General features: G+C 47.1%; 5 protein-coding genes across 12 annotated transcripts in view; 2 read left to right on the top strand and 3 right to left on the bottom strand.

Moving 5' to 3' along the window:
- The window catches only part of LOC6554673, a 37,573-nt gene extending 21,333 nt beyond the window's left edge, over positions 1-16,240 (top strand). For 2 of the 5 annotated variants that reach the window (XM_015153419.2, XM_026976317.1), the window contains exons 3-7: positions 8,329-12,532; positions 12,600-12,665; positions 12,799-13,533; positions 14,611-14,751; positions 15,226-16,240. In XM_015153419.2, the coding sequence (XP_015008905.1) occupies positions 8,329-12,532; positions 12,600-12,665; positions 12,799-13,533; positions 14,611-14,751; positions 15,226-15,482 (5,403 nt within the window). In that variant the 3' untranslated portion in view covers positions 15,483-16,240. The remainder of the gene's footprint in view (positions 1-8,328; positions 12,533-12,599; positions 12,666-12,798; positions 13,534-14,610; positions 14,752-15,225) is intronic. The other 3 variants (XM_015153421.2, XM_001981929.3, XM_015153420.2) reach the window with 3 other exon arrangements.
- LOC6554714 (syntaxin-18) lies at positions 16,140-17,891 on the bottom strand. The gene is made up of 2 exons (XM_001981928.3): positions 16,776-17,891; positions 16,140-16,484 (listed from the first exon to the last, which is right to left on the bottom strand). The coding sequence occupies exons 1-2, from the start codon at positions 17,772-17,774 to the stop codon at positions 16,296-16,298; spliced, it is 1,188 nt and encodes a 395-aa protein (XP_001981964.1). The 5' UTR covers positions 17,775-17,891; the 3' UTR covers positions 16,140-16,295.
- A 70-nt stretch (positions 17,892-17,961) lies between these two features.
- On the top strand, positions 17,962-27,040 carry LOC6554712 (atlastin). Of its 4 annotated transcripts, none has more exons than XM_001981926.3 (5): positions 17,962-18,123; positions 24,155-24,467; positions 24,537-25,750; positions 25,813-25,879; positions 25,938-27,040. In XM_001981926.3, exons 2-5 carry the CDS (start codon positions 24,273-24,275, stop codon positions 26,085-26,087), a joined length of 1,626 nt encoding a protein of 541 aa, XP_001981962.2. In that variant the 5' UTR covers positions 17,962-18,123; positions 24,155-24,272; the 3' UTR covers positions 26,088-27,040. The 4 variants fall into 4 exon arrangements, with proteins under 4 accessions (XP_001981962.2, XP_015008908.1, XP_026831509.1 ...); XM_015153422.2 differs by lacking the exon at positions 17,962-18,123 and adding an exon at positions 22,664-23,129; XM_026975708.1 differs by lacking the exon at positions 17,962-18,123 and adding an exon at positions 22,681-22,934 and having other exon boundaries at positions 25,938-26,700.
- LOC6554713 (putative tyrosine-protein kinase Wsck) lies at positions 19,293-22,499 on the bottom strand. The gene is made up of 3 exons (XM_001981927.3): positions 21,483-22,499; positions 21,064-21,420; positions 19,293-20,967 (listed from the first exon to the last, which is right to left on the bottom strand). Exons 1-3 carry the CDS (start codon positions 22,212-22,214, stop codon positions 19,681-19,683), a joined length of 2,376 nt encoding a protein of 791 aa, XP_001981963.1. The 5' UTR covers positions 22,215-22,499; the 3' UTR covers positions 19,293-19,680.
- Positions 26,950-27,541, bottom strand: LOC6554711 (metallothionein-3). Its single transcript, XM_001981925.3, has 2 exons — positions 27,369-27,541; positions 26,950-27,297 (listed from the first exon to the last, which is right to left on the bottom strand). The coding sequence occupies exons 1-2, from the start codon at positions 27,391-27,393 to the stop codon at positions 27,131-27,133; spliced, it is 192 nt and encodes a 63-aa protein (XP_001981961.1). The 5' UTR covers positions 27,394-27,541; the 3' UTR covers positions 26,950-27,130.
- Positions 27,542-27,556: the final 15 nt, after the last annotated feature.

Raw genomic sequence — 27,556 nt, 5'->3', positions numbered from 1 at the left:
GCAACTCAAACCGACAGCCATCCGAGCAAAGGGGGATTCTGTGGATCTGGGGATCCGCGGGGATGCCTAATCCCCCACTGACATACCACCGGTTGCCGGCGGACCAACGGACCACTAGCACCAGCAGAAGCAGGAGCTGGAGCAGGAGCAGGAGCAGGATTCCCCAGCACCAACAGATGACGCCCTCCTGTGCGCATATTCCAATCAAATTAGATAGAAAGGTTTGCCAGGACGGCCAAAAACCAGAGCTTCCTCTTTTTCGAGTCAGTATCTGTTTATGTTCCGGTCAAAGCGAATCAACGCGGATGCACGAACGCGATTCTGGGGCCAGGAAAAGTGAAAAGCTCAAAGGCAGAAGAGAACAGTTTTCGGCACAAGTATATTGTTGATTCAACGTTTATAAATAAAACACCAGGCTGCAGAACTGTTCGCTGTAACTAGATTGTGTCGCCAAACGGAAAATAGTGAAATAGTCTACAATTTCTATGCTACAAAGCGGAAAAGCGTAACAAATTCTGCACGGCAACGAAATTTTCCTCATTGAAATAGACTGGTCTTGCCAAGGAAACAAAAAGCAAAAACAAGACTTTAAGTAATGTAACAAGAACTACGAGAAATTGCATGATTTAATTCAATAATCAACACGAAAACGCAAATTTACACATTTGATTAATCTATTTATACGTGAAAGCAGCCTTTGAATGCACCGCCAACAAGTTAATTAAAAAAGATGTTTTGCTAATGCGACTTGAATGAAATGTGCAAGCAGCAGCGAAAAATAATGATAGCTGAGAAAATGTTGTTTTGTGATAAAGCCAAGTAAGTCGGCCGCCAAAATCCAGAAAGCAAGCCAAGTTCAAGCAAATCCGTAAAATATGCAAAAGCGAGAGTCGGCAAACAAAACAAAAAAAGCCGAGCTGTCATATGAGCGACAGCAAAAAAGAGCAACGTTTTAACAAGTAAACAATCAAAGAAATCGTATTCAAGTGCCACAAAGTTGAAGTGGCGTATAAAATAAACAAATAATGCGAATATAAATATAGATATGCAACTCACAGCGACGACTTGAAAAGAAAGTATATCATTGCCAGGCATTGTGATTAAAAATAAGTGAGTATTGTATGGATCGCAGTTTCCGTTTCGTTTGCTGTTCCCCACCACCAGATACAAGATACCAGATAGCGAAGTATCTGGAGAAAATAAAAAGATACTGACCTTTGCCTGGTTAAGCAACAAAGTGAAGCTATAGCAGCCCTGCCTCATATGAATTGGAGATCTCCGGAGGAAGTGTCGCAATTCAGTCTGCGCCAAATGGGATTAACCCCACATATAGGGTCTTTCTGAAAACATCTGAGAAACCCGCTGATAAGCATCTACAAGTTCGAATAGACCTAGGGCCTTTCTTGTGCGCTCGCAAATTCGTTAAATCCGTTTCTGTGCGCCTATAGAATTTAGACTAAATTCGCCCGCATTATGATACTTTAGCACTCCAATCTTTTGTTTATACAAAGGAACTTTGTTCATTGTTTGCCGTTTTGAGAGTATCTGTTCCCAGAATGCTGTTGTTTGCGGCATCTGAAGAGACTACTGGCTGTTTTTACATTTTTTTCCCCCGTTTTTGCTGCTGTTTTCGAGTTTTGTGGATCTAGTTCAGTGTGGGTAATTAAGATGTGTGCGGCGTTATTTGGTTTTTGTTCGCTAAACGCATTTAAACTACATAAATAAATCTGTTCTGATTTGGTTCAGGGTCGCGCAAGTACGAGTATATACGTTTATGTGCATGATTGATGCGTGTAAACTATTCAATGGAATCAAATTGAATGAAAGCAGTCTGTATATGTTCATGTTATTTTGTCGGCCTCCAAGTTCGATTTCCACTTTTGAAATAGATCACTTGGGTGTCTGATGCTTCGATTTTTTTCCTTTTTTTGTTTTGTATATTTGGTTTTTCGTTATTTCGGGGTCTAGCCTAATCGATATGCCGGTCACTCTTTGCGTCTGTTTCCAGTGTTTTTCTACGTAACGCCCGATGGCTGCCCATTACCATCGCCATCGCCATCGCCTCCCGATGAACCGGAATCCCGTTGGTGGCCTGGATTCTATCGGGTTTCCCAGCCAGCCAGCCAGCCAGCCAGTCAGTCAGCCAACCTCCTCCACCCACTTTGCGACTTTTGTTGCCCCGCCTATTAGCACATGTGTATTGTATGTGCACTCATACTGAATGGCAGATTTATACGCAGAGTGTTGAGCATTTTGCACTAGGCATCCGTTTTTTTTTTTCTGGTTTTTGGTTTCCTTTTTTTTTTTTTTTTTTTTGTCGCTGCGGCATGTTGTGCGCTGTTTAATTTTTCTGTGTACATTGTCCGCTGCAATTAAGCCAAATGGTGAAATGCCAACTCGAGTGCTGCTCTGGAGTTCTACAAGTGGGTTGATTTAAGTGCAAAGTGGCAGCGCGCCACTTCGCAGCGCAGTCCATCCTGCCGCCCATGCCCATGCCCATGTCCATGCCCATCCATGTGCACCCATACCACATCCTCTGCAGAATCCCTGGGTATTCCCCGGACCGGGCAAAATGCTAACCATTTACCGCCCCAAACGCCAACCTCCCCCATCCAGGCTGGGCTGCTATGTTGTGGGCTTGTCTAATTCTGTTGTTTCCGCCGCCATGGGGCGTATGATTTATTAAGTATCCGTCCTGGCTGACTTGTGGTCTCTTTCGCACTGCTCACACGCAGGAAAAAATCGCATTTTTTGCAGCCTTCAACTCATTTTTTACTAGCAAGTAGGAAGTTAAAGCGCGCTCGTTTTTGTTTCGCTTCACACATGAAAGTGCAACATATAAATAATTTAAATTGGCATGTCAGAAAGGGCAAGAGTGAAGAGCCCCAATTCCTAATGGTTGCTTCTGGCTGGTTTTCCTTAAGTAAACCAATTGTAATTGAAAAGTAAACAGAATTACTTGGGCTGGTGGCTTACTCAATTTGTCGTGCCGTTAAACTGCTGCTGCCTCCATGTGGCACAGTACCATGCTAGGCAGCCATTTCATTCAAAGTTAACGATACCCAGCAACTAAATGTTGCGAATTGGGGCTTAGATGGGAAAATAAATGGAACCCGAAACCTCGTTAGCTGATCCAATGTTTGATTATTACAGACCATTTGCTACCCGCCGGCTATCAATTACAGAATGATTGGTCCTCGATTGACAATCAACTTCCTGATTTTTAATGCACTTGCCCACATGCCATTATGGGTTATTTCCTATTATTCGATTTAAAGGTGGCCAGCGTGGCCAGCGTGGCAATTATCCTTAAATTCGATATGAATACACTCGTACATGTTTTCTTTTGAGTGCACTTCTTTGATTACAATCGCTGGCTGTCTGCCTGTCAGCTGCTGCGGCTTTTTATGGCTACATTAGAGTCGGAAGCTGTTTGGGTTGAGCCACTCCGAAGTGGCGGCACCACCATCACCCGCCATCACCCCACTTCACCCCACATCCTGCCCAGCGCTCCAAATCCTTTGCAGAGCCCTCCGCCCATCCCATCCATGTTGAACATGGGCTTACATCGCACCCCGGACCGGGGCTCATCTCTTAATTAGTTAAACATTGAGTGTCTGGCTGGCTTCTTGGGAGGGAAATTCGCCTTGTTGACTCTTGGATTTGGATTTTAATTTGCAGCAATTTTCAGCGGCTGGGTGGCTGGGTGGTTGGGTGTTTCATGGCCGGGCAGGCGGTACCAGAGGAATTATCATCATCAAAAATGTAAATTTATGTTTGCATCTCGGCGATTTATTATCTCGCTCCCACTGAATTTACCCCTCAGTAGTCGACTATATTTATGACTCCGGCTTTCTTGCAACAGTTAACGCTTATTAAATTTCTCGTCTCTGTGCTCCACGAAGTGGTGGCCACCACCGCCCAGTGGACACCATCCATCCGCCGGCGGCGTCATCAATTCACTGCAATCCCCCAGCAATCCAGCAATCCAACAACCCAGCAACCAGCAATCCAGCAATCCAACAATCCAGCTGGTGCAACCATATTGGTTGGCCTGGCCGGCAATCGGCGCTTCGATTATCGCAACTTTGTTACGTTATCTGCTGAAATTGAATCTCTCTAAAATGCTGCCTTAATGGATCGCAAAGTGTTGATTGTTTGTTGTGCTTGCAAATATCATAATAATCATATTTCATATATCTACAAACAAGCGTGGCTGGCAATGAGTCAGAAACACAGACTCGGTGTCGATTTGAAAAATATATCAATATTCTTTACACCGACAGGCAATAAAATAAAAATGAACTTTGCATTTTAAAGATGCTCTCCGTACGTCGAAAACCAGTCGGGAATATCGAAAGGTAGCATTCAAAGGCGGAACTTTTTTTCCACATAATATTTGGCATACAATGTGATTGGTAATGGAATGTTTAAATAAGTGGTTTGCATTTATAATTTTTTCTAATTTAAAAACTCATTTTCCCAGCAGCTCATTTCACTAAATTGTATTTTAAATGTCACGGTTACCCAAATTATATCTCTCAAGTAAAACATTAATTTGGAAAATTGCTATAATTTATTTTGGCATCCTTTCCGCGCGGAAGTGAAGTGAAGTGCATTTGGGCTTCGATCTTTGGAGTGCTGACCACTTTGACCGCTTGTTGCTTCAGTTTGCATTTTCATTTACCCACTTGGCCATTTACCATTTCTATTTCTACTTCTCTTGGCATTCGGCTTTTCTGGGCCGTAATCGGTTGCACATTGAGTGCAAATTAACTCGATTTCCATGGCGTGTTTGATGGTTTCTATTGTCTAATTCCCTGGAATCAACGCCAACGCCCTTTCTCCGGCTTATTTATGCTGGTGAAACTAGGAAGAGAAAGGGCAACAAGCAGTTGGCTGTGCCAAAAAACAAAGAGTTAACAACGAGGAAAAATGGAAAAATGTATAAACTCAAGTGAGAGGGCAACGAATAAGCGTACGACAATCCAACTTCAGAGGCCAAGACAAATCGAACCTCGAGGGCAACGGATTGCTATGGCTTGGAATTGGAATCGGCATTGGCATCGCCATCGCCATCGGAATCGGAATCGGAATCATTATTGCTCTCTGGCTGGAACGACGTTTATCTTGAACTAATCTTTCAATTGTGTGGCTTTTCTGGGTTATTTGTCCACTTTGGATTACTGCAGTTTCGCAAGACAAATATGTAAGAACTTTGCGAGAGCGCGAGTGTGTGGCGTATGGCAAATGTTTGCATTTATGTCACCCTTTGATACTTACGGGTATTCGAAACTAATAAATTACAGACTCACAAAAGCACTCAAAATCTTGTGTGTTGACTGTTTGACTAAACAAAGCAATTTAAGCGAGCCGCCTTTAAAAAAACGATTATGGAATACAATAATTAACTGTCAATCAATGCTGACAATGCATATAAAGAGGCCTTTTATACCTACACATAAGACATATGTACATCGTACAATGTACTACGAACACACATGTGTCTTTAAAAACTTTTAACTTTTACAATTTCGACACACTTTGCCGTGTGCATTTTACCACTATTTGCGCTCCATCCGCCATCCATCGGCAACATTATAAATCACTGAAAAATATTCCATATGCCTCGATGCTGCTACCTTTGATTGCCATTTATTGAGCCGAGAGCTCCGCCCAGGAAATTTACATTTCGCACTTGTGATAGTCGCACAAAAAACAAATCACAAAAACACACAACACACAACGCACAACGCACAACGTGTTGCTTTCTCATTCTCCTGGTGGCTTTTTCCACCTTTTTGTTTGATCCAAGAGATGTCCGAACATTTAAATAACCATATTATATTTTTATTATTTGTGTCATGCCCACTTTATAGCGAATAAACAGTGGACTGCGAGAAAAAAGAAAAAGAAGCATCTGCCAACGACATATTGTACATTTTTTTCTTGGGCTGCGCACAAAATTTGTCAGCCTTTTTATGTTAGTTATTTATTTAATTTTTTCTTTTTACGTACTGAGCATCATCTGCGTGAAACGTTAGCGCTAATTAAAATGTTTTACGGATATTCATCGGAGTACTATTCAAATTCTTGGGCATTCGTATTCGAGATCTGTGGCTCGATGGATGACTTGCTTATTGGGCGTTTTTTCTTTTTTTTCGAATCGAATAATATTTGTTTTGCGACCACCATTTTGGATTTTTATTGATCTCTTTGTGGCGTGATAAATTCCAAATTTATCCGCCTTATTGTAATGATTGTGGACACATCTTATTGCCAGACTGTTAGCATCTGCGTCGATTTATTCCGAATGATTTATTTATTGCCCACGAAGAGGTTAGCACTTCAAATTTGATTCCCCCCTTTTTTTATGAGATGCAAACGACGCACGCAGCTCGTGCATTTTTATCTCAGTGTAGGCAACGCATTTGCGTCGATTTTATGCATCGGTCCACTTGGTCACACATGCACATTTATCTACATATACGAGTATATCCGCCCGATCCAGCCGGACGGCATTTACTCGGATTGTCATTTACACTTGACGGCGGCGGTCCGTTGCGTCTGTCGTCAGTTTTCAGTTTTCAGTTTTCAGTTTGCTGCTTTTTGCTTTTCGCCTTTGCTTTTTGCCCAGATAGCCCAGACTGCTGCTCATTTCTGCTGGTTTTTCCCGCTCCTTTTATTTTTGTGGCAGATTTTGGGTTTGCCTTCCTTTTTTTTCTTTCCCTTTTTTTTTTTTTAATTTTTTTTGACCCGTTCCAGTACTCCAGTACACGCCAGGTCCAACTGGAAGTCCTCCGGCTCACATCGGTTATGCATTGTTGGCGGCATCTGCATTCGAAATCGTTCAAATTTCCGACCCCGGGACTCTTTTTCGCCGAGCTCTGCATAAATTGTGGCCGGTCTCTTGTACGATTTGATGTCATTTTGGGAACTGTATTGGCATTACCATAACCTAAGCACATATCTCGAAACAAATCACGTTGTCAGTGGTTTTTTTTCGCCCCCTTTTTTTTACTCCTCTTTTGGTTACCCAGTCGTTATCCAGCTCTTTGTCGCTCCTCGCAGGCGGTAACGTATGTTCGGAATTGTATCAGCATTCTTCGGCACTGCCCCTTTCCCCATTCGCACAGTGAGTAACTGGATTTCTTTACCCCCCATTCACAAGATCTTGAACTTGTTAATTACGTTTTTTTGAGCTTGCCACTCCTGCTACGCTGCTTCAATTCATTTTGAGCCAACGGCCAATGGTGCTCGAAAATGGTTGCAGTCGCGTGTGCGCACAGAGTGTTTCGTCACTATTTCGGCGGTAAGGCCGCGTAAACAAATTCAAAATTGTATCGACAGAGATTAGGAAATCCTAATTAAAGCGCTTTTTTCTGTATCGGATCTTGGCACTACCATTAGTTGAATCTCCCCCGCCTGCAGTTAATGAAATCACTCAATTGGAAAACAAAAGCAAATTATTTGCTCCAAATCGCCGCAGAAAACGAAGGTGCTTTTTGTGGCGTTTGGAATTTTTGCCACTCGAATGCCCCCCGAATGCTCCAATCCGTTCCGATATACAATCCGCCTTCGCCACCTGTGTGCAGATTGGGGATTTCGAGGCACCGGCCCTGCCCATAAATCATTAATAAACATCGCTGTGGCTGGTGGACTGCCGTTCGAAGCGAAAGATTTTCGACTTCGCCTTTTCAACGTTCAATGTTCAATGTCAGTTAATTAATTCATAATTTGGTCAGTCAGTTTTGGTGGCAAAGTGAATGGAATCGAGTCGAATGGAACGCAAAGGAGGGAAAGGCAGGAAACTGGCTGGATTACAATTTTATTATCTAATCAGTCAGCGAGCAAGACAATGTCTATGTTTAGGCTATTTTTAAGTAGTATATTTGCATGCAACTCTCGCTAAGCAATCTATGTACATGATAATATGCTGCACAAGTAAGGAAAACTTAATGGCACATAGGCCATAAAAGGAATGGTGGCTTAAAATAGATTATAGTATTTCAAAAGCATAAGTTAATGGGTTTTAATGGCTTTAAATGCCTTGGTCTCTATACAATTCCATCTACGATTTTATATTCCACATTGTTAGCCAGAGAAAGTTTAAATTCAAACTTAAAAATCGGTGTGTAGAGTAGACTTTCAATAATTTAGCAAACGCAATAAATTCACTGCTGCATATATGTATGAGCCCATAGATTTTTTCATTGAATAAACTAAGGGCTGCAAATCATTCAGCACCCAAAATGACAATTTAAATGCCAACAATGATTTATTCCATGAATCGAATATTTATTTTCGTACCCGCTCTTTCACTTCCAGATAAATCGCGACGATGGACTGCCGCAAGAAATCTGCCGGCAGTGCATGGCCCAGTTTTTGATGGTGGCCAAGTTCCGGCGGAAATGTGTACGGATGCAGCAGCGCCTGCAGGACTTTGCCCAGGAGATATCCGACCGCCAGACGGCCAGACAAGCGAAGCGTCAGCAAAAAATCCAAAAGAAGGCACACGATAGCTGCGGACACACGGAGGAGCATCAGCTGCCCATACGAAAGCGCCGCATGGTATCCGAATCGGACGGAGATTCGACAGCAGCAGGAGCAGCAGAAGCATCAACAGTAACAGTTCCTGCGAAGCAGGTGCGAACGGAATTCGAGAGCTTGCCACCGCCCAAATCAAGTCCTCAGCAACTCCGACTGCGCAAGTATCGAACCCTCTCCATTGGCTGTGAAATGGAGCGTCCAGCCGCGTCGTCCATCGATGCCAGCAGCATGCCCTGGAAGACGAAGGCAGCCCGCAAACAACTCTCCGAAACTTGGGCGTCCAGTTGCTCGCCAGAGGTCACGTCGCCCCATCGCGAACGCAGCAGCACCAGCAGCAGTGAGCACATGAGTGACTTGTCCGTCGGTCCATGCTGTGGCTTCGAAAGCGACAGCAACCCGTCCTCCACCTCCAACTCGGCGCTGAGATCGGTGATCATCGTTAAGAAGCAGCCACCCCAGAAGTCATCGCCCATGTATGATCTAATCCCTCGACGGGGTCGGCGTCCCAGGAATGCGCCGATATACACACCGGCCAAAAGGCAGAGGCGATCGCTGGTTAGGAAGGAGCCCCTGAACCGCAAGTTCGCCGCGAAGCCAGTCACCGAAGAGAACAAAAAGTCTGATCAAACGGATATTTATCCGAAGGAACCAAGGTTGGAAGGCCTTGCACCGTCCTGTGATGAGGCCATCGACAGCACATCCGATGCGCCATTGGAAGTGGCGTCCAATGAAGTGGTCCAAATGAAGTGGGATGATATCAACTCAAATGAAATGTTGCAGTGTGACAAGCAAAAGGACATCACATCAAATGGCTTGATAGACAGTTGCAACCAGCTCAGCGCCATGGACATGGAGTCGGTTAACGGTATGATAGCGTCCAATGACGTAGAGGCGGAACTACCCAAAGCTGAGATCCACGTTGCCAGCCTTCAAAATAGTGAGGAAACATCACCCAAAGAGCAAGCGTTTGAATCCACCAGCGTTATAAAAGAAACGATTCCTCCGGAACATTCTGCTGAGGATCTGCAAGTTAGAAAGGAAATCGAGTCGATTGCAAATGACATCAGGGCTGAGGCTGATCTAGTACAATCCGAGGAACTGACCTCATCCACCGAAACCAGCGAATCCACCGAGTCGCAACCGAAAGCTGTTGAGCAGCTGGAAGCTGTGGGTCAGCAGGAATCTCGTTTGCTACTGGACTCCATGCAAGAACAGGCATCTGTCCAGCAAACGGAAACGACGAACGGGGACGAATCAGACTCCGCTGACCAGATCATAGTGAGCATACCGCTGGAGGTGCTGGACGAGAATCTGCAGCGTCGCCTTTGCGTGGATCCGGAAACTGAGACGGCCAATCGCCAGTCCGCTTCGCCCAAGGAGTTCGCCATGCGTCCCGATGACGTGAACAACAACGAAAACGATGAAAATTTTTGCCAGAGTGCTACAGCAGATAGCTTCAATGCTGCTGTGGCACTCCGAACCAATAAAATTGAAGCAACACCACCTGGGGGAACGGAATCGGATAACGCGGACGCGGACGCGGATGAGCTGCCGATAGTGCGTTCTGGGCCAACGCCCATGGACTTTATGGCCGAGTTCGCCAAGCACTGTGCGAACGGTATTGAACAGCTGAAGGTCACGACTCCGGCGGCATCGCCAACTCCCTCGGATTTGATGCCCCTCAACGATCTGGAGGAGAAGCAGAAACTGGAGGTGGAGATGAACGACGTGGAGAACACTTTGAATGGCATCCTCAACGAGATGCAGGACCAGCACATGTACACACCAAACTGTGCCCACATTGATGAGTTCCTCACTCCAGCCGACTATGCCACGCTGACCGAGCAGGAGTCGTCCGTTTCGTCGCCACCGAATCCCTACGAGCAGAGTTCCGTGGACAAACCGGAGGCGAAGCCCAGTGCCACCGAGGATCCCTTCGATAATAGCAACTTTACCAATGAACTGATTGGTTTCCAAAACGATATTCCCTGTTTTGAGAACATTGAGACCCCGGAGCAGGGACAAAACTTGCATTTGGAACTGACCGAGTTCCTAAGGGATCTGCAGCCGGCACAAGCCGAGCCGTCGGCAGAGGAGCAGGTCGCCAAGACCGAAATTCAGACACAGCCAACCGTCCAAATGGATGTCCAATCAAACCTACCAGTGCAAGCTGATACACGGCCTCAAAATGATTCGTCCACTAATCATTCACCATTCGAATCTCCCATATCATCACCTCAAGTTCAGTCTCAGATCGAAATACAAATGGAACCTCAAATCGAGACCCAGATGCAACCTCAGATCGAGTCTCGAATGCAACACGATGTGCTTGCAGTGCAGTCTCCACAAAACCATCAGTCTCAAGTACAAACTCATGACCAAACTCAGATGCAACACCAAATCCCACCGCAAATCGAGCCTCAAATTCAGGTCCAAAACCAGGAGCAACAATCGCTACAGCTCGTGCCGCAAGCGCAACAACAAGTGATTCCCCAAGTGCAACTGCAATCCCAGTTGGTGCCCCATGTCCAGTCGCAGGGCACGACGACGACAGTCACCTACGAGCAGATTTACCAACAGCACATTGTACAGCAGACGGTGCAGCAATCCTCCAACAAGATGCAGGTCATCTCGCTGCCCTCGGCTGGCACGGAAACACGACAGTGGCAGACACAGCAGTCGCAGCAGCAGCAGCAAGTCCAGTGGTCATCGGTGGGCGGACTGGAGGCCATAAAGAGTGCCCCCGTCGAGAGTGTTGCACCCACAACCACAACGTACTACATCAGTGCCAGCGATCTTTATCCGCAGCAGACTGAAACATACACGATGCTGCAACCAGCATCCAATGAGAGCTACATGATCGAGCAGGTGAATCACCAGCAGCAACATTGCCAGCAACAAATTCAGATGTCTCAGCAGCAACGCCAGCATCAGCATCAGCATCAGCATCAGCAGGCGCAGCAGCAGCAGCAGGCGCAGCAGCAGCCGATTATGATACTGATCCAGCAGCCGGAGATCCAGCAGCCAGTGGCCTCGGCCAGCAATCCGCAGCAGGCACCGCTGCACATCTATAATGCTGCGGCCACCAGCAACGAAGTGCATCAAATGCAGCACACGCAACGCCAGCAGATACGCCAGCAGTATCACCACCAGCAGTATCAGCGGCTGCAGCAGCAGCAGCAGCAGCAGCAGCAAACTCGCGTCGTACAAAGCCATCCAGTATTGGGAATGCCGGGAGCCACGTCCATATCAACGAAAGTGACCCCCATTCCCGTCACAGCGACCAGGGGTCGGGCGCTAACGCTCAAGTGCCGCTTCTGCCACAACGGACCGCGCTTCTCCAGCAGCCTGGAGTACAGCCGGCATATCATCGATCTGCATCCGGCGGTGGCGCCCTTCAACTGTCCACACTGTCCGCTGGCCTTTGCCGGCAGAACGAAGCGATCGCAGCACATCCTCAGCCACCATGTGGTGCAGCAGTACCAGTGCGGCCAGTGCTCGCAGGTGTTCCCTGCCCAAAAGGCACTGGACGTTCACATCCAGCGCTTCCACATGACACTGAAAAGGGATCCCTCGGATGCGGTGAAGGTGGAGGACGTTAAGCTGCAGATCACCAGCGAGCGGAGGCCACGAGGTAGGCCGTATAAGCCACGGCTGCAGCTGCAACAGCATCAGCTGCAGCCGCAGCAGAAGTTGCAAGTGCAGCAGCAGCAGCAGCGGAAGACTCTGCAGCAACTGCCCCAAACGCCACAGCAACAGCAGCATCCACTGCAACAACAACATCAACTGCAGCAGCAACAGCAGCATCAACTGCAGCAGCAACAGCAGCACCAATTGCAACAAGTGCAGCAACTGGTACAAGCGCAACCGCAGCAGCAACAGCCGCAGCAACAAGTGGCGCAGCAACAGCAGCAACATGTGTTGCAAGTGCAGCAACCACAGCAACAACCGTTAATGCAGCCGCAGTCGCCCCATCCATCAAGTGAGTAATACTGTGTACTTGTACTTTCACCAAACAATCTCTTATTAAACCATGAATTCCACAACAGCAGTGGAAATGCAAGCAAGCCCAACAACGCCACGAAAGATTCTTTGCTGTCCCGACTGCGAAGACTGTAAGTAAAATGGAATAATGGCCTAATCACTAAGCTGCATCTAACCCATGACTTAACTTGACCAGCCTGTTGATAACGACAGGCAGCAATCTTAATTGGTTCCTATCTAAAACTGGTCTTCCTCCCGTTACAGGCACTTCCGGCCACAGCCATGGCAACGAACAGTTCGAGGAGCTGGCGACACTGCAGACTCCGCCAACGGTGCTCACACCGCCATCGACCATCGTCTCGGTTCCATCGCCGCAGCCCATGGTGTACGCGCAGCACATAACAATGCCGTCGCCGGAACAATCCGAGCCAGATTCCACGACCACGTTGCGACAGTATCGCAAGCGAGGCGTGATCGTTGGGCCACAGGGCCCGCTGCATTTGGCCACACCGGTGGCCTCGCCATCGCCCTCATCGTCGCCCTCCTCATCGACGGTGGATCACATACCGCCAGCTTCTCCGGCACCGCCGGCATCGCCAGCGCCGCCCCCATCGCCCGCCGTCGCGTCCACGGTGCAGGTGAGCGAGCTGCGGACGAGCCACCATTGTCTGTACTGCGAGGAGCGATTCACCAACGAAATTTCCCTCAAGAAGCACCATCAGCTGGCCCACGGAGCACAGACCACCATGCCGTTTGTGTGCACCATCTGCAAGCGGGGCTACCGCATGCGTACGGCGCTGCATCGTCACATGGAGTCGCACGATGTGGAGGGACGGCCGTATGAGTGCAACATTTGCCACGTCCGGTTCCCGCGACCGTCGCAGCTAACGCTGCACAAGATCACGGTGCACCTGCTCTCCAAGCCGCACACCTGCGACGAGTGTGGCAAGCAGTTTGGCACGGAGAGTGCCCTCAAGACGCACATTAAGTTCCACGGAGGTAAGTTTCGGTGGCGGGCCGAACCCCGAGCACCACCAAAAGGGTTTACTTCGTTGTTACATTACTTGTTGTATGTTGGTTGCCTAGCAGTTAACCTACCGTGTACTAATCCCCATTCATTTAGTCTTAGTGTTGCTCTGTCGTAGCTTGAGTTATAAGCCTCTTACTAATCTATCTACCTCTATCAATTGTTATCGCTGTATTGTTGCTGTTGTTGGCGGCAGTTTATTGAAGCGTGGGTTATGTGCACCAAAGGTATGACAACCGTGAACGAATCGCTTTCGTCTCGAGAATACCAATATCGATTTATGGCATGGGTATTCCTAATGCTTGGCATGAAAAACACACAGCTTATGTATTATGCTTTTAGCTTTAAGCCATCATAAACCGTTTATGAACTTGCGCATGCAGTTTCGTGAGTGGCTACAAGATACAAACGAAAAAATAACAATAAATAAGCCACACTTGGTAGTTGTATGAGCTCGAACGAGCGGCTTGCAAAAATTGTATAAAAGCTAATTACCCGTTGATATGAACTCTGACAATTAAACGCTGATTTCCGACGGCTCTGGCTCAGCTTGCCTAATGATTGACAATTAGCTGCCCTTTGTTATTAATCCAATGACCTGGACACTGTAACACTGAACACAGAACACTTATGTATTTGTATTCAATTGGTACATAGATATGGAGTGCGTTTCGTAACACGTGGGAATTTCTAAGAAAATGGGTGTTGAATATTCCATTGAGTATACATTTATAAGCTGTATATAGATTGCTTTACTTCTGCTTTCCTCCCTTTCTACATCAATGGAATTTCCTCTTGCTGAAACCTTGGGTTTCGCGACGCACTTTCAACCAAAAACCTTAACAATCAATGTTAAATGTTGATTGTTTCTTTGCGGGTACAGTGAAATCTTTAGTTTAATTCGCTTGACATAAGTGTACTTATATCGCTATCTATGTTGGCTCCCTTCAAGATCACACTGTGTGAATCCTAATTGCTCAACACAACAACCGATCCGAATTTATAGATACCGATACCATACAAAGGCCAACGAAATTGTCTTTTTCCAGAGCTCGGTTACCACTGCGACGGGTGCGATCGGACGTTCGAGTATCTGAAAGAGTTGCGCAAACATCGACGCACCCACAGCGAGATGTTTTACAAATGCAAATTCTGTCCAAGCTCCTTTATGCGTTTCACGAATTTTCGGGGTAAAGTCTCGCCAGTCTCGTCCACAAATGGTGTTGCCAACATTGTTAACTCGAATTCAAAAATAAATGCATTACCAGAAGAGCTTTCACTTCCTTATCGAATTTTGATATTTATGAATAATGATTTCCTTATATATTATTGAAGGTGTCACTGAAGCGTGAGATTAAGAACTATTGGGAGTTTTCCAAAAGCCTCGCCCAAGTGATTCTCCATCAGTAATATTTCAGCTGTCTTAATGTTGAATGTCCTATGTTCATACTTACCAAACTGCGATGTGTCTACATAGTTGGCAGCACTATTCCACATTTATTTAAGTATTAGGTTCTGTTCTAGTTTGTCGTAAGAAACACGAGTAAGGATAGGTAAATGACAAATGCCGGCTTTTTGCATGGCCTACGTTAAGATGTTACTTGTTGAAAGCCTGTCAAACGAGTGAAACGTGTAATAACTAATTTCCTTTTGATTTTCATTAGCTCACATGAAAACCCATTTGCCGTTGGGTGTATTCCGCAACGAGGAAGCCGCATCAAAGTCACCCTGCAGCAACAATAGCCACACCAGCAGCACACCAGACAAGCTGGAGAATCCGCCCACGCCCATCGAGGAGACACCTTTGACGCCGATGAGCTGCGGCGGCCACGTGTACCACAGCCCAGACGAATACCCCAATTCGGTGGAGAGCTGTGCCGGCAACAGCGTGACTCTGGAATCCATTGCCACAACGCCATAACCCACGGGGCCGGATTATTATTTAGTATACAACGCTTTAGTTATAAGTAATCACAAGCAACCTAGCCAAATAATATCGGCGCCTTCCTACACTATTACCACACTCTGTGGGGAATAGCTTCCATTCTTCCCATTGGAGAGCCAACCAATAAGTAACTCTTAACTCTTATTCTAAACAAAAGAAAACAAAAAGAAAAGCAACATACAAAAGAACCAGCAGACTGCATTGAATGCAATCCAATATTGCACCTAAAATAAAACACATAGCGACTAAGCCAAGGATACACTCCCTCAGACACAAATCTTAAGGCTACAAAATATTAGACCTAAGCTAGTTAGAATCTAGACATTCATGTAATGAAATCAACTGAAACAAATACGCAAAGGTTAACTTTAGGCCTTAGACCATATATACATATACATACTTACTGCTGATTTCCGTTCCCAGTTAGATATAAATATTTTTTTGAAGAGCGTTTAATGAAAATAATAGGACTAAGGCCCTAGATATAAACAATGTACCAAGCAACACTAAAACATTATTGGTTATCCACATTTCGGTGTAGAATCTATGTAAATGAACTACTAACACGTGACGTGTGTGAGACAGCTCAAATCGATTTTAGTTCCATATTATTGTATGAGGTTTCATTGAAATGAAACAAGGCAGTTGAATAGCCTATACAAATATTTTCCTTTTATTTATAAATTATGTAATAAACAAAATTATGCTTTTAGTGCGATCAAACGATAACGAAACATGTTTGCATTTCTCATTCCTTAAAGGTGTTTCACATAAATTTTGGGGCTTCACTTAATCGTAGTACCAGTCCAAGAAGAGCAGGGAGAACGACATGACCAGCAGGAAGAACAGCGACCACACGCGTAGCCCTGCATTTCGTTGAGTGGCCTGGCGGATTTGCTCGTTGGCGTCCTTGACGTTTTCCGTGGTGCCCACGACGGCACTAACTATCCTATCGATGTTGTGCTGTTGCATGGCGACCTAAAAAGGGGAATTTAAGAGGATTAGAGGCGATTAGGTCGTGGATCTAGCTGGAACTAGTTGATAATTAATTGCATGCTAATAAGAGCCCGGCTTATACTTTGTAATCGCGAAGGATGTGGGATTTAGCGAAACCAATTAATATTTTTAATTGACGGATTAAGTCGACGAACATATGGGCCACCACTTGAATGAAAAGTCGTCTTGGCAATATGGAGCAATATGTTCTCCTCAAAATGATTTGTGATTAAGCATGCAGTCTTTGGAACGTGCGTTATTATGCTATCTTACCTTCTCAGTGAAAATGTCCTGCAGTTGTGCAATATCCACCACATTCTTTTCAATCTGCTCCACCTCCTCGGAGACGCCCTGCAGAAAGTTGTAGATGTGCACGTTCTCCGCCTCGAAGAGCTGCACATCCTCGGCGCTTAGGGGATCGTCATCGTCGGCCTCCTGCTGCTTTTGAAGCTCCTCATCCAGAGCCACCTTAGCGGATGAGTCGTTTAAGGTCGACCTGTTGGGTTTGCTTCGTTTGCGCGTACGCGGCTTGTGTTGATTGGCCTGGTTGCTCTCCTTCTCGTTCTGCCCATCGTGGTCGTCCACCTCGACGCCTTCCTCGTCCTCATCCCAGTCGCCCCAGCCGTCGTTATTCCAATCGTTGTCGGCGGACTCATCGTGGTTGCTATTTGTTTGTGGAGTAGACTCCGTGGCATCGCTGTCATCGTTGCTGACCTGGCGCCTACCCAGCTTGCCACTGTTGCTGCCCGCCGGACGCACTGGTATCTTCTTTTTGTCCGCCGCCAGCTTGACCAGCCTATACGTGTCCAATTCGTGCTGCACCCGGTATTTCTTTTGGTCCAGATAGATCTGCTCCACGCTGTGCAGATAGCTGACTAGCAGGTCCAGCACGGCATCGATGTGCTGGCGCTCCTGGGGCTTCCGCTTGGCGTTCTTCCAATCGCTGCGCATCTTGCCCAGATGCTGCGTGTAGAAGGTGACGAACTTCTCCGACTCGCGATCAATCAGATCCCGCTGGGCGTCGGTCATGTGCGCGGCGGACTTCAGGTGCTGGCCAATGCGCATGTAGGCGGTGCGGTTGTCGATCAGCACATTGCGCAGCGAAGTGATCTTGTTGCACACCTCCTTGGCCTGCTTGGCGAAGTCATCCTTTGGGCCAGTTGGTCCAGTTTTAGTGGGCGCAGTGGCGGGCTTCGCCTTGCCGGCCAGCTCGGCCTTGCGCTGCAGGCGCACCGTCATTACACTGGCCTTGAAGCTCTGGGTGATGTCCATAGCTATTTGCTATAACTAATTTTAAACTATTTAACATTTAAATCCACATCATCGGTCCAGCGCAGTGTGGCCGTTCGTTTCGCTAAATGCAGTGTGACCGTGTGGTGACCGTTGAAATATACCAACTAGCTAATACCAAAATATCGACATGTTATCGATATGCCGTTCAGTGTTGGCTAACGTCTTATTTATCGATAACACCCCACGTTCAGGGGTGATTTTTGGGGCAACCGCATACGGTCACACCATTAGCAGAGCACAAACAAAATACGTACTTTTCTGCTAGCAAAGTGTCAAAAAATCGCATTGCAGAGGGAGTCGCAGTGTCCGATGTAAATGGTTAAATAAAGTGAGTAACAATGGAGCATTATTGGCGCAGTTAGCCGACCCTGTGGTGGTGTGCGTGAGTGGCTCTGTCAAAGTACGTTGGTGTGCGTGTGTGAGCAACCAGTTTCCTTGGATTCCTCATGTGTGTATGTAACAAAAACAATAACAATTTGCCCAGGCGAATGCAAAACACTCGCAAAGTTGGCCAATTCCGGATGAACCTCATCATCATCATCATGATCGGCATGGTCGGCAGCCGAAGCCCCTGAATTCCGATAGCTCGATTTATTAATAATAATTGCCCATTTGCGCGGAATGTATACACATTTCAGTGACTTCAATTGTTCGTCGTCATTTCACCTTGAATTGTGGGCAAGGTAAGCGTCCAAAAGTCGCTATGGATATCGTTGCGCTTCATTTACCGTATTTACTATATACTCTATAAGAAAGTCGCTCTATTTTCGGCAAGAGCCATGTGCTTTGGGTTTGAGTGGTTCCAATAGTTACACGTCGACAAGAGAAACGATTTCTTATCGTCTTTAGAAAGGATCCCGAGATAAGCTGTACTTGACTCAAAAATCACGAAATTTATTAACAATCTAAACTCAAAGTAAATATTTTAGCAGCTTTTTTCGCTATTAGGTTGATCTCATTTTTTTCTCTGCAGTTCCATTATTAGGTTAAGGCCCAAACGAAAAGAATACATAGTGGTCTACTCTCTCCGATGACTAATAAAGCATGTAACAGCATCTAGGCTGCTGCCAACAAATCCCCAATTAATTCTTAAACAACATAACAAACAATAGATGCAATGCAAGACCTTTAAACTGATTAATCGTCAATTTTGATCCACTAACACTTGAGCAACGCCAGCGTTTATTTTCTATTATTAATTGCTGCTCGCCAGCGATCAAAGTTTCGCATTCGCCGCTCTCTCTGTTGGTTTTTTGGCCTTAGTTATTGTTTTTGTCTGGTTTCTGCAACATCAGCGGGGAATAACAGTCGCTGGTCTGGTAGGAGATCCATTCGCCATGGATCCCTCAATTTATTACACAATCTTGGAGCCCAGACTGTCAATAGTCTTTTATCTTTCGCTCTTTATCGCGCACGTTCGATTGAACTTTGTTTCGCGTGGGGGAAAGTCGATTCATTTCGTTTGAGTTATAGATTACCAATTAACTACCTTATGTATCTGATAAGATCTGGCGTTGAACTCTCTTTTATTTGTATATATTAGCGTAGGAAGTTTGTGCGTATCAGCAGTAAACACTAAACAGTAGCAATAAACAGTAGTGGAATCAAAACAGCGAATTGTGTTTCATAAATGCTCACTTCTAATATAATATGGTGCATAAGAACTGCTAATGTACATATTTTAACAATTTATGAGCTTTATTCCAGCGATATGTAAATTCTAAAACAAATTATTTTCTCTCCAGAACACTGAAAGTGAACAAACACATCTAAAATCCAAATGAATAGATGTTTACTCTCGGGCGCAGTGACTCAGAACCGAAATCTACTTTTTGCGAATATGGTCTCTCGCTGACTAAAGCTAATTATTCTATTCGGCTGCAACTCAGCCCATCGTCGCAATTGCTTCCAGCTGCGGCAGGTACGGAGGCAGGGTGTCTAGTCCGCCGGCCACTCGATCAAAGCTGAGGGCATGCCGAGGTGAGGTCATCAGCTGACGTACTCCGAAAGCCACGTCCTCACAGCTGCTCCGCTCGCTCGGCTCCAGCTGCCAGCAGTTGAGCAGCAGCTGGTAGAGATCCCCGTAGACGTAGGCTGGCTGTGCCGGACGCACTGCAGCTCGAATGGCCTCTAGAAGCTGTTGGTTACTTGCCACTGCATTGGCATAGGGCGTACCTCCCAGGGCACAGCACTCCCACGCCACGCAGGCCAGGGACCAGACATCGGATCGCGTGGAATGGTGATGCTGGTAACGCAGAACCTCTGGAGCCAGCCACCTACTGTGGTCTGGCTGCTGGCGAGCGATGTTCATGTACGGCAGCGGTCCAAAGACGCTCAGCTTCAGCTTGAACTCGCCGGTCACGAAGACGCTGTGCGAGCAGAGCTGTCGATGCACCACTTGGCAGCTGGATAGATAGGTCATGGCGCTGGCCAGCTCGTAGATCCACTGCAGCACTAGCTGCTCGGAGAGGGAAGTGAGGCATTGCGACGGTGCCATCAGGCGACTCTCCGCCAATTTTCGCTTTAGACTCATGCGCTGCTGCTCGAAGATTAGGTAGAACCAATCCGGACTCGCAGATACTCCATAAAAATCCAGCAAATGGTCCTGCCGCTTCAATTGAGACAACTGACGTAGCTCTCGCAGCAACTGTGCCTGAGTAGTGCCATTCAAGTCGTCCAGGCAGAGCACGTGCAGGGTACAATCTCTGGCAAAATCGTTGTTTGAAACCTTTCCGGTTATAATCTCGCCAAAGCGTCCGTCTCCGATCACATCGTTCACATTTAGCCGTAGTGCATTCCTTGGTATCCGTTCGAATCCCTCCACCAACTGTTGCAACTGCTGCTTGAAGTTTTCCGGCGAGTGCGGCAGTGGATCGTCCTCCACCAGGTATCCGTTGTTTTCCCGCTCGATTATTGGGGTTTGCAGCGTCATCTCGTGGGCATTGCCACCAGTCAATCGTCGTCCTCGGCAGGTCTTGTAACGCAGATAAAAGTAGGCAATCAGACTGAGCAAGAGGCAGGTGCCGAAGATCACACAGGTGACGGCCAGGGCCACCACCGAGGATTGACCCTTCTCAAAGGTGGCGTAACTAAAGTCGTCCAGCGAAGTCACGTGCTGGTCGTGGGTTCCACGACTGTACAACGTCTTGGTGACGCCTTCCAATGTGCTCACCTAGAATATTAATAGTCATTCAAAAGTTTCATATAACAAATAGTCAGTTGAGCTATTAAGGCTCCATAGCAGTTGCCCAATCCAATCATTACTCACCAATCCGAGACTTATGTGGACATGCGCATCTGGCTGATCCAACGGCTTATTGACGAATCGTCCGTATCGCTTGCCATCGCCCACCACAAAGCGCCTGGTGCGGTTGTCCTCCGGTCGGTCGTAATCCAATTCGGCGGCTATGTAGTAGGGCACTCCATCCTGTTGAGCCTGCTGCCAGCTGCCCAGGAGCTGGGCATCGAATGGCTGACTCAGGGCATTGTCCACGTATTCCACGATGACGAGAAGTTTGGTCAGCGGTCCATTGTCATTCCGAATGGGCGACAACTCAATGGTGACTGAGCGGTCGGTTCGGCTGAGGATTTTCGGCTGTGCTGGCACGGGACTCGGAAGGCCCACCTGAAATTTGGAGTAGAAGTCGTATTGATTAGGATGCTCGTTGGCATTCAAGCAGCACCAACCTCTGTGGTGGCTTCTATGGAGGCCTGTCCGCATTCAGATTGACCTGCTTGGCCATCCTTGCACATGGCCCTAACGGATATGTTGTACAGCGTGGCGGGCTGCAAATCAGTGAGTTCAAATTGCGTTTCCGTGCTCTGCACCATAAACTCGGGCTGCGGAAAGGCGGGCAGTGAGGAGTAGGTCTTTAGAATCTGAGCCCTGATCAGGAAGTTGTCCAGCAGTTGGTTGGGAAGAACTGCCTCTGCGCCGCCGGCCAGGAGCAGTTTCCGCGCCTCGTACGCATCCCAGTTGAGGGTCAGGCTGTTCTCCGTTTTGTTCGAAATCCTTAGATGATGCGGCGCAGGTTGTTTGGTTAGTGTGGTGGAGTAGTACGAGTGCACACCGACTCCGCCACAATACTGTGCCTTGTTGGCCAGACAGCGGGTGTTGCACAGTTGCTCATCCTGCTGTTCCTGCGGCTCCAGGACATTGGCACAGAAGCACTTCTCGGAGGCCAGCACGGCATAGTGGTGACCCTGATGCTCGCAGATCTCGATGCAGGTCTGCGGGGTCTTGGCGTACACCGATTCATGGAGCAGATCCGTTCGAGCCGTGTAGCAACCGACGTAGTAGTAGGCAGGTGCTTCCTGGGGGACAGCTGCTCCTCGTGGAAGGGCCAAGCACATGGCCACGAGGCAGCTGGAAAGCCAAATCGGAATTGGGCGGTGTCCGCTACGTGAACCGCATTCCATGGCTTGCAAATCTCGAATGAGCAGCTCCTGCACGCCGGATGGCTGATATCCGCCTGGGCTTTTAGTTTCTTCTTTTGCAGGGGCTAGGGCTGCCAATTAAACACTTTTTCACGGGCAGCCAATTTAGGCAAATTAAAAACTTTTATTCTTTTTCCCCGCTCAACATTTTCCAAGCGCTTCTGCTGCTGCTTCTTCTTCTTGCACTGCCGTTCTGTTATTGAGTGTGAGCCCGTTGTTGTTGCTCTCGGCAACCGTGTTTCCAGTTGACTAATCGCTCTGCCGACGTCGACGCAGGCCACACAACTGTTGCTGTTACTTTCCAACACCTTTGTTTACATCGCCCAGCAGTAGATAAAGCAGCAAGTGTAACAGAGACAACTGGTGTGTTGCGATGATCGCTCGTATCTGGCGGCACTGCTCACACACCTGCTGGACAAGCCTGGCTCCAAACAGCATTGCCAGATGTGTTTCTTATTTTGATTTTTAAATTCCCATTCAGCGCGCCAAAGTCTCGGACAAGTGTTGGTCTTAATTAAGTGGCAATGTGTTAATTGGACAGACGCGATTTTGCTAACGTTGCAGCTGCTGCCGCACCAAATGCATTAGCCCACTCCCCTCCCACTGTGTCTGTTCCTATTTTGCCATGTGGCGACGAAAGTAGAGAGAGGTGATCGAAAAAGAGAGAGTACCGCCCCGCTCTCTTTCCACGATTCCATTGAGGTAGCCGATTCCATTGGTGACTTGCGTGTTGTTGCTGCAGTTTGATTTGGTTGACGGTCGCGCTGGTCGTGTATTTATATTCATATTCCCATTCCGCATCCGAATCGGATTCAATTAGGCGCAAGCATAACTTTTATTCTGGCTGCATAATCGCGTGTGTGGCATAATTCCTCACCGATCTCTTGTCCCAATGTGGTACGTGTGGTGGTATGGTCTCTTTTTGTTTTGGCTGCGCTTCCAATTAGAATTCAAGTGGTCAAACTGCGTAGCGCGACAAAAGTTGTAGACGTCATCACAGCGCAGCTAACGAAATTAATTTTAATGTGCTCCCTACGGCCTACATTCGAACACTCAACTGTGCTGAATTCGTTTAACCCGATTTGGAAACCATTTTGAGTATATACCCTCCATTTGGACTGGTAGAACCCAAAAGGAACTGATGAACAAGTGTTCGTGTTGCAAACAAAACATCATTTAGGAAAGCTAATAAGGTCAATAAAATCACTAAAATACCGGTTTCTGATAAATTTCTTTCCAAGTTGTTTTGAGTACCTAAAAACATATAATTTGTAATTGATGTGGCCTTGTAAAATACTTAATTACTCTGCTCATTCATACAGGCGAATGATGAAAGTTTAGTCCTCAGTTCAACAAACCGGTTTTCTTATAATTAATTCTAAAGTGGTAATCAAACCCGTATTTCTTAAAGTTACTTGTGACTTCATTCGGATCTGTTTATTTGATCTGCTTCAGTTCTCAAAAACAGTTGGGTTTATAAGCAATTAAAAATATGGTTAGAAACGAACTATGGTTACAACCGAATGACAACCTACAAATAAGATACTTTTCTGCACACCTACAAAGTACCATTCCTCGGATGGATACGTGCATACATACATATGTACATATATCCCACGCACCTGAACAATCCGCTTACATAGTACCCCACGTCCGGCGCTGACATCTTCTGCGATCGCGGAGCAGCGCATGTTTGGGTTTATTTTTGGCCACCTCTCATAATTGCAGGCCTTTCTGTCCTTTCCGTCGCTCGTGTCTCGTGGCTGTGCCAAAATTAAATGAACTCGCGGCGCAGAGGCTTGCGCAATTAAATGTTGGCCCAGACACTCGCAATATTCCCTTTGCCGGAAATGGGGAAAATTGCTGAAAGGCACAGCCGAAATTTTCTCCATACTTATCTAGCCGTTTGTTTATGTTCGCAGTTGACAAGTCGAAATCCAACAGATTAACTAGAAAGAATTCCCCAACGGAGGCAAGCACACAGCCGGCGAAGCACAGAGACAGCTAACGGGATAGCAGGCAAGGATTCCAGATACCAGAATGGGCGGTTCGGCAGTGCAGGTGATCAACGCCTCCGAGGAGCACACATTTGTGCTCAACGAGGATGCGTTGAGTGAGGTCCTCATGCGGGATGAGGTCAAGGATCGGTTCGTCTGCGTCGTCTCCGTGGCGGGAGCCTTCCGGAAGGGCAAGAGCTTCCTGCTGGACTTCTTTCTGCGCTATATGTATTCAAAGGTGAGTCTTGATATTGCTGCCATCACAAGCATCTTTCACTTACAAATGACTTTTTTGTGGTCTTTATAGTATGTGCATCACGATGCGACAGACTGGCTGGGAGGCGAATCAGATCCGCTTGAGGGATTCTCCTGGCGCGGCGGCTCCGAGCGTGACACCACCGGCATTCTCATGTGGTCCGACATATTCCTGCACGACTATCCCAACGGCGATAAGATAGCCATCATTCTGCTAGACACACAGGGCGCCTTCGACAGCCAGAGCACCGTGCGCGATTGTGCAACCGTTTTTGCATTGAGCACAATGCTGTCCTCGGTGCAGATATACAACCTATCACAGAACATCCAGGAGGACGATCTGCAGCACCTGCAACTCTTCACCGAATATGGCCGTCTGGCGCTGGCCGACACCGGCAAAAAGCCGTTCCAGCGGCTGCAGTTCCTTGTCCGGGACTGGAGCTTTCCCTACGAGGCGGAATACGGTGCACTGGGCGGTGATACGATTCTGAAACGACGTCTGGAGGTGTCCGATAAACAGCACCCAGAACTACAGTCCCTGCGTCGACACATTTCGTCCTGTTTCACGGAGGTGGCCTGCTTCCTGATGCCCCATCCAGGCCTCAATGTGGCCACCAATCCCAAATTTGACGGTCGGCTGCAGGACATCACGCCCGAGTTCAAGAACAGTCTGCGCTCCCTGGTGCCCATGCTGCTGGCACCGGATAACCTGGTCTATAAGGAGATCAGCGGACAACGAGTGCGGGCCCGCGATCTCATCCAGTACTTCCAATCGTACATGAACATCTACAAGGGCAACGAGCTGCCCGAGCCGAAGAGCATGCTGGTGGCCACCGCCGAAGCCAACCATTTGACCGCCGTGGCCGCCGCCAAGGAGCTATACGGACAGCTCATGGAGGAGGTGTGCGGCGGAACGCGGCCGTACTTAAGCACCGCTCACCTGCAAACGGAGCACCTGCGGGTGAAGGACAAGGCGCTGTTTCAGTTCGCAGCCAAGCGCAAGATGGGAGGCGAGGAGTTCACCGAGAAATTCCGCAAGCAACTGGAAGATGATCTTGAGGAGGTCTTCACCAACTACCAAGCGCACAACGAGAGCAAGAACATATTTAAGGCGGCACGAACCCCGGCAGTGTACTTCGCTTGCGCCGTCATCATGTACATCCTCAGCGGCATCTTCGGATTGGTTGGTCTCTACACGTTCGCCAACTTCTGCAACCTGGTCATGGGTGTGGCGCTACTCACGCTGGCTCTGTGGGCTTACATCAGGTAGGTTGATAATTGAGCTCTGGATGATAATCTTGCCAACTAACTCTTCTTTTGAATTGCAGATATAGCGGAGAGCTCAGTGACTTTGGCGGCAAGTTGGATGACTTTGCTACGCTTATGTGGGAGAAAGTAAGTAGCTGGGAATGTAACTGAGATGTGTGTGTGCTAAACTACCTTGTGCTTGCAGTTCATGCGACCCATCTATCACGGATGCATGGAGAAGGGCATCCAGCATGTGGCCACCCATGCGACCGAAATGGCTGTGGGCGGAGGCGCTGCCTCCTACCGCTCCCAAACCTCGGTGAATGCGTCCAATGGCAAGGTGAAGCGGTCATGAGAATACGCCCAAGGAGCGCAGCACAAGACGCAGCAGCCGGTGCCGTCGCAGCCGCCGTCGGCAAAAACCAACAACAACAATAATAATAACAACAACATCAACAACAATGTGGCATACAAATCAAATAGGAGCAACAACATTAACGAGGCCGACGGTTTCATCCACAACATCTGGCGCAAGTTCGGCGGCAGCAACGAAGAGAAGGCTAAAGTCAGTATCCAAACTCCAGGGGCTCAATCCTCTTCCCAGGCGCCAAATAGTCGCAAAAAGCGCAAAGCGAAGCGCAATTAGGTGTCCATGGACCAGTAGAATGGTTCGATATTCGAAAGGGCGACCCCTTCTAATTTGTATAAATCTAAACCCTTCTATAGTGCGTGAGAACCGAAAACACAAACGTCTAGCTATTAATTGCCCTTAAAGGAAGTTGTTTTTATATTGCATTAATTGAAGTGTAGATGGTCTATATTACGTATCTTTAAGAGTAAGTGCATCATTAGTAAGTGGCTTGTGTCTGTTGAAAAAATGAAATTTTAAATTGTTTTTTTACAAACGATATGCGTCTGAAACGGATATATGAAATTTAACGCTGTAATATAAAGAAATCGCTAACGAATTTAATTTGTTTAATTTTCACCTAAGGCGTACATACCCCCACCCCCCGCCTCCTTTTCCACCTTATCTCATCTTTGGTATAGAATTCCATAAGCAATCTATGTATAAACAGAGTGCACATTGTTGTTGGCTGGTTTGCTAAGCGCCTCATTTTGCCACATTTTGTTATTTAAAATTTAAAAAAATAAAAAAAACACGAAACTAAAATAGAAGTCATTGCCACCCATTAAAGATCAACACAAAGGAGCAATGCTGGTATAGGTCATTAGTTTATCTTGTGCAGTAAATTTATAGAACTCTTGGTTTTGTTTCGATTAAACAATAAATGTATTTAATGATAACAGCTCACTAGCAGTTATGGCCATCGAAAAATAAAAGGAAAAAAGTATTTTTCCTCTCGCATCAATGGGCTTGGATTTGGGCATGGGCATCTACTTCTTTGCGCCGCAGCAACTTGCCTTGGCATCGCCGCCCGCTGTGTCGCCATCCTTCTTGCAACATCCGCCCGAGGCGGTGGCATTCGAGGGATTGCATCCACAGTGTCCGGGGTTTTGGCACTTGCACTTCTCGCAGCACTTCTCCGGCGTGCACTTGCAATCTGTATGGTGTATTTATATAATATGTTTGCTTTTGCTGCGGAAAATTTCTTTTAATCGAGTTGCAACTCACCCTTTCCACAACCAACACACGGCATTTTAAGCAATTTTCAGAAGAAAGCCTTCGTTTTCCTAATTGAAATCCAAATGGTACACTGAATTTGTACAGACTGATTCTTGGGGTGGCGACTTTCCGGAATGTGACATTTACGGCAGCGCATGCGTGTGGCAGCATCATCCGGAATGGAACACTCGAGTCGA

Source organism: Drosophila erecta, unplaced genomic scaffold (genome assembly GCF_003286155.1).
Source record: "Drosophila erecta strain 14021-0224.00,06,07 unplaced genomic scaffold, DereRS2 tig00000000-arrow-pilon, whole genome shotgun sequence".
In the NCBI taxonomy this organism is placed as follows: Eukaryota; Metazoa; Arthropoda; class Insecta; order Diptera; family Drosophilidae; genus Drosophila; species Drosophila erecta.
The sequence above is the reverse complement of the archived record's forward strand: the minus strand, read 5'-3'. Positions and strand labels throughout refer to the sequence as shown.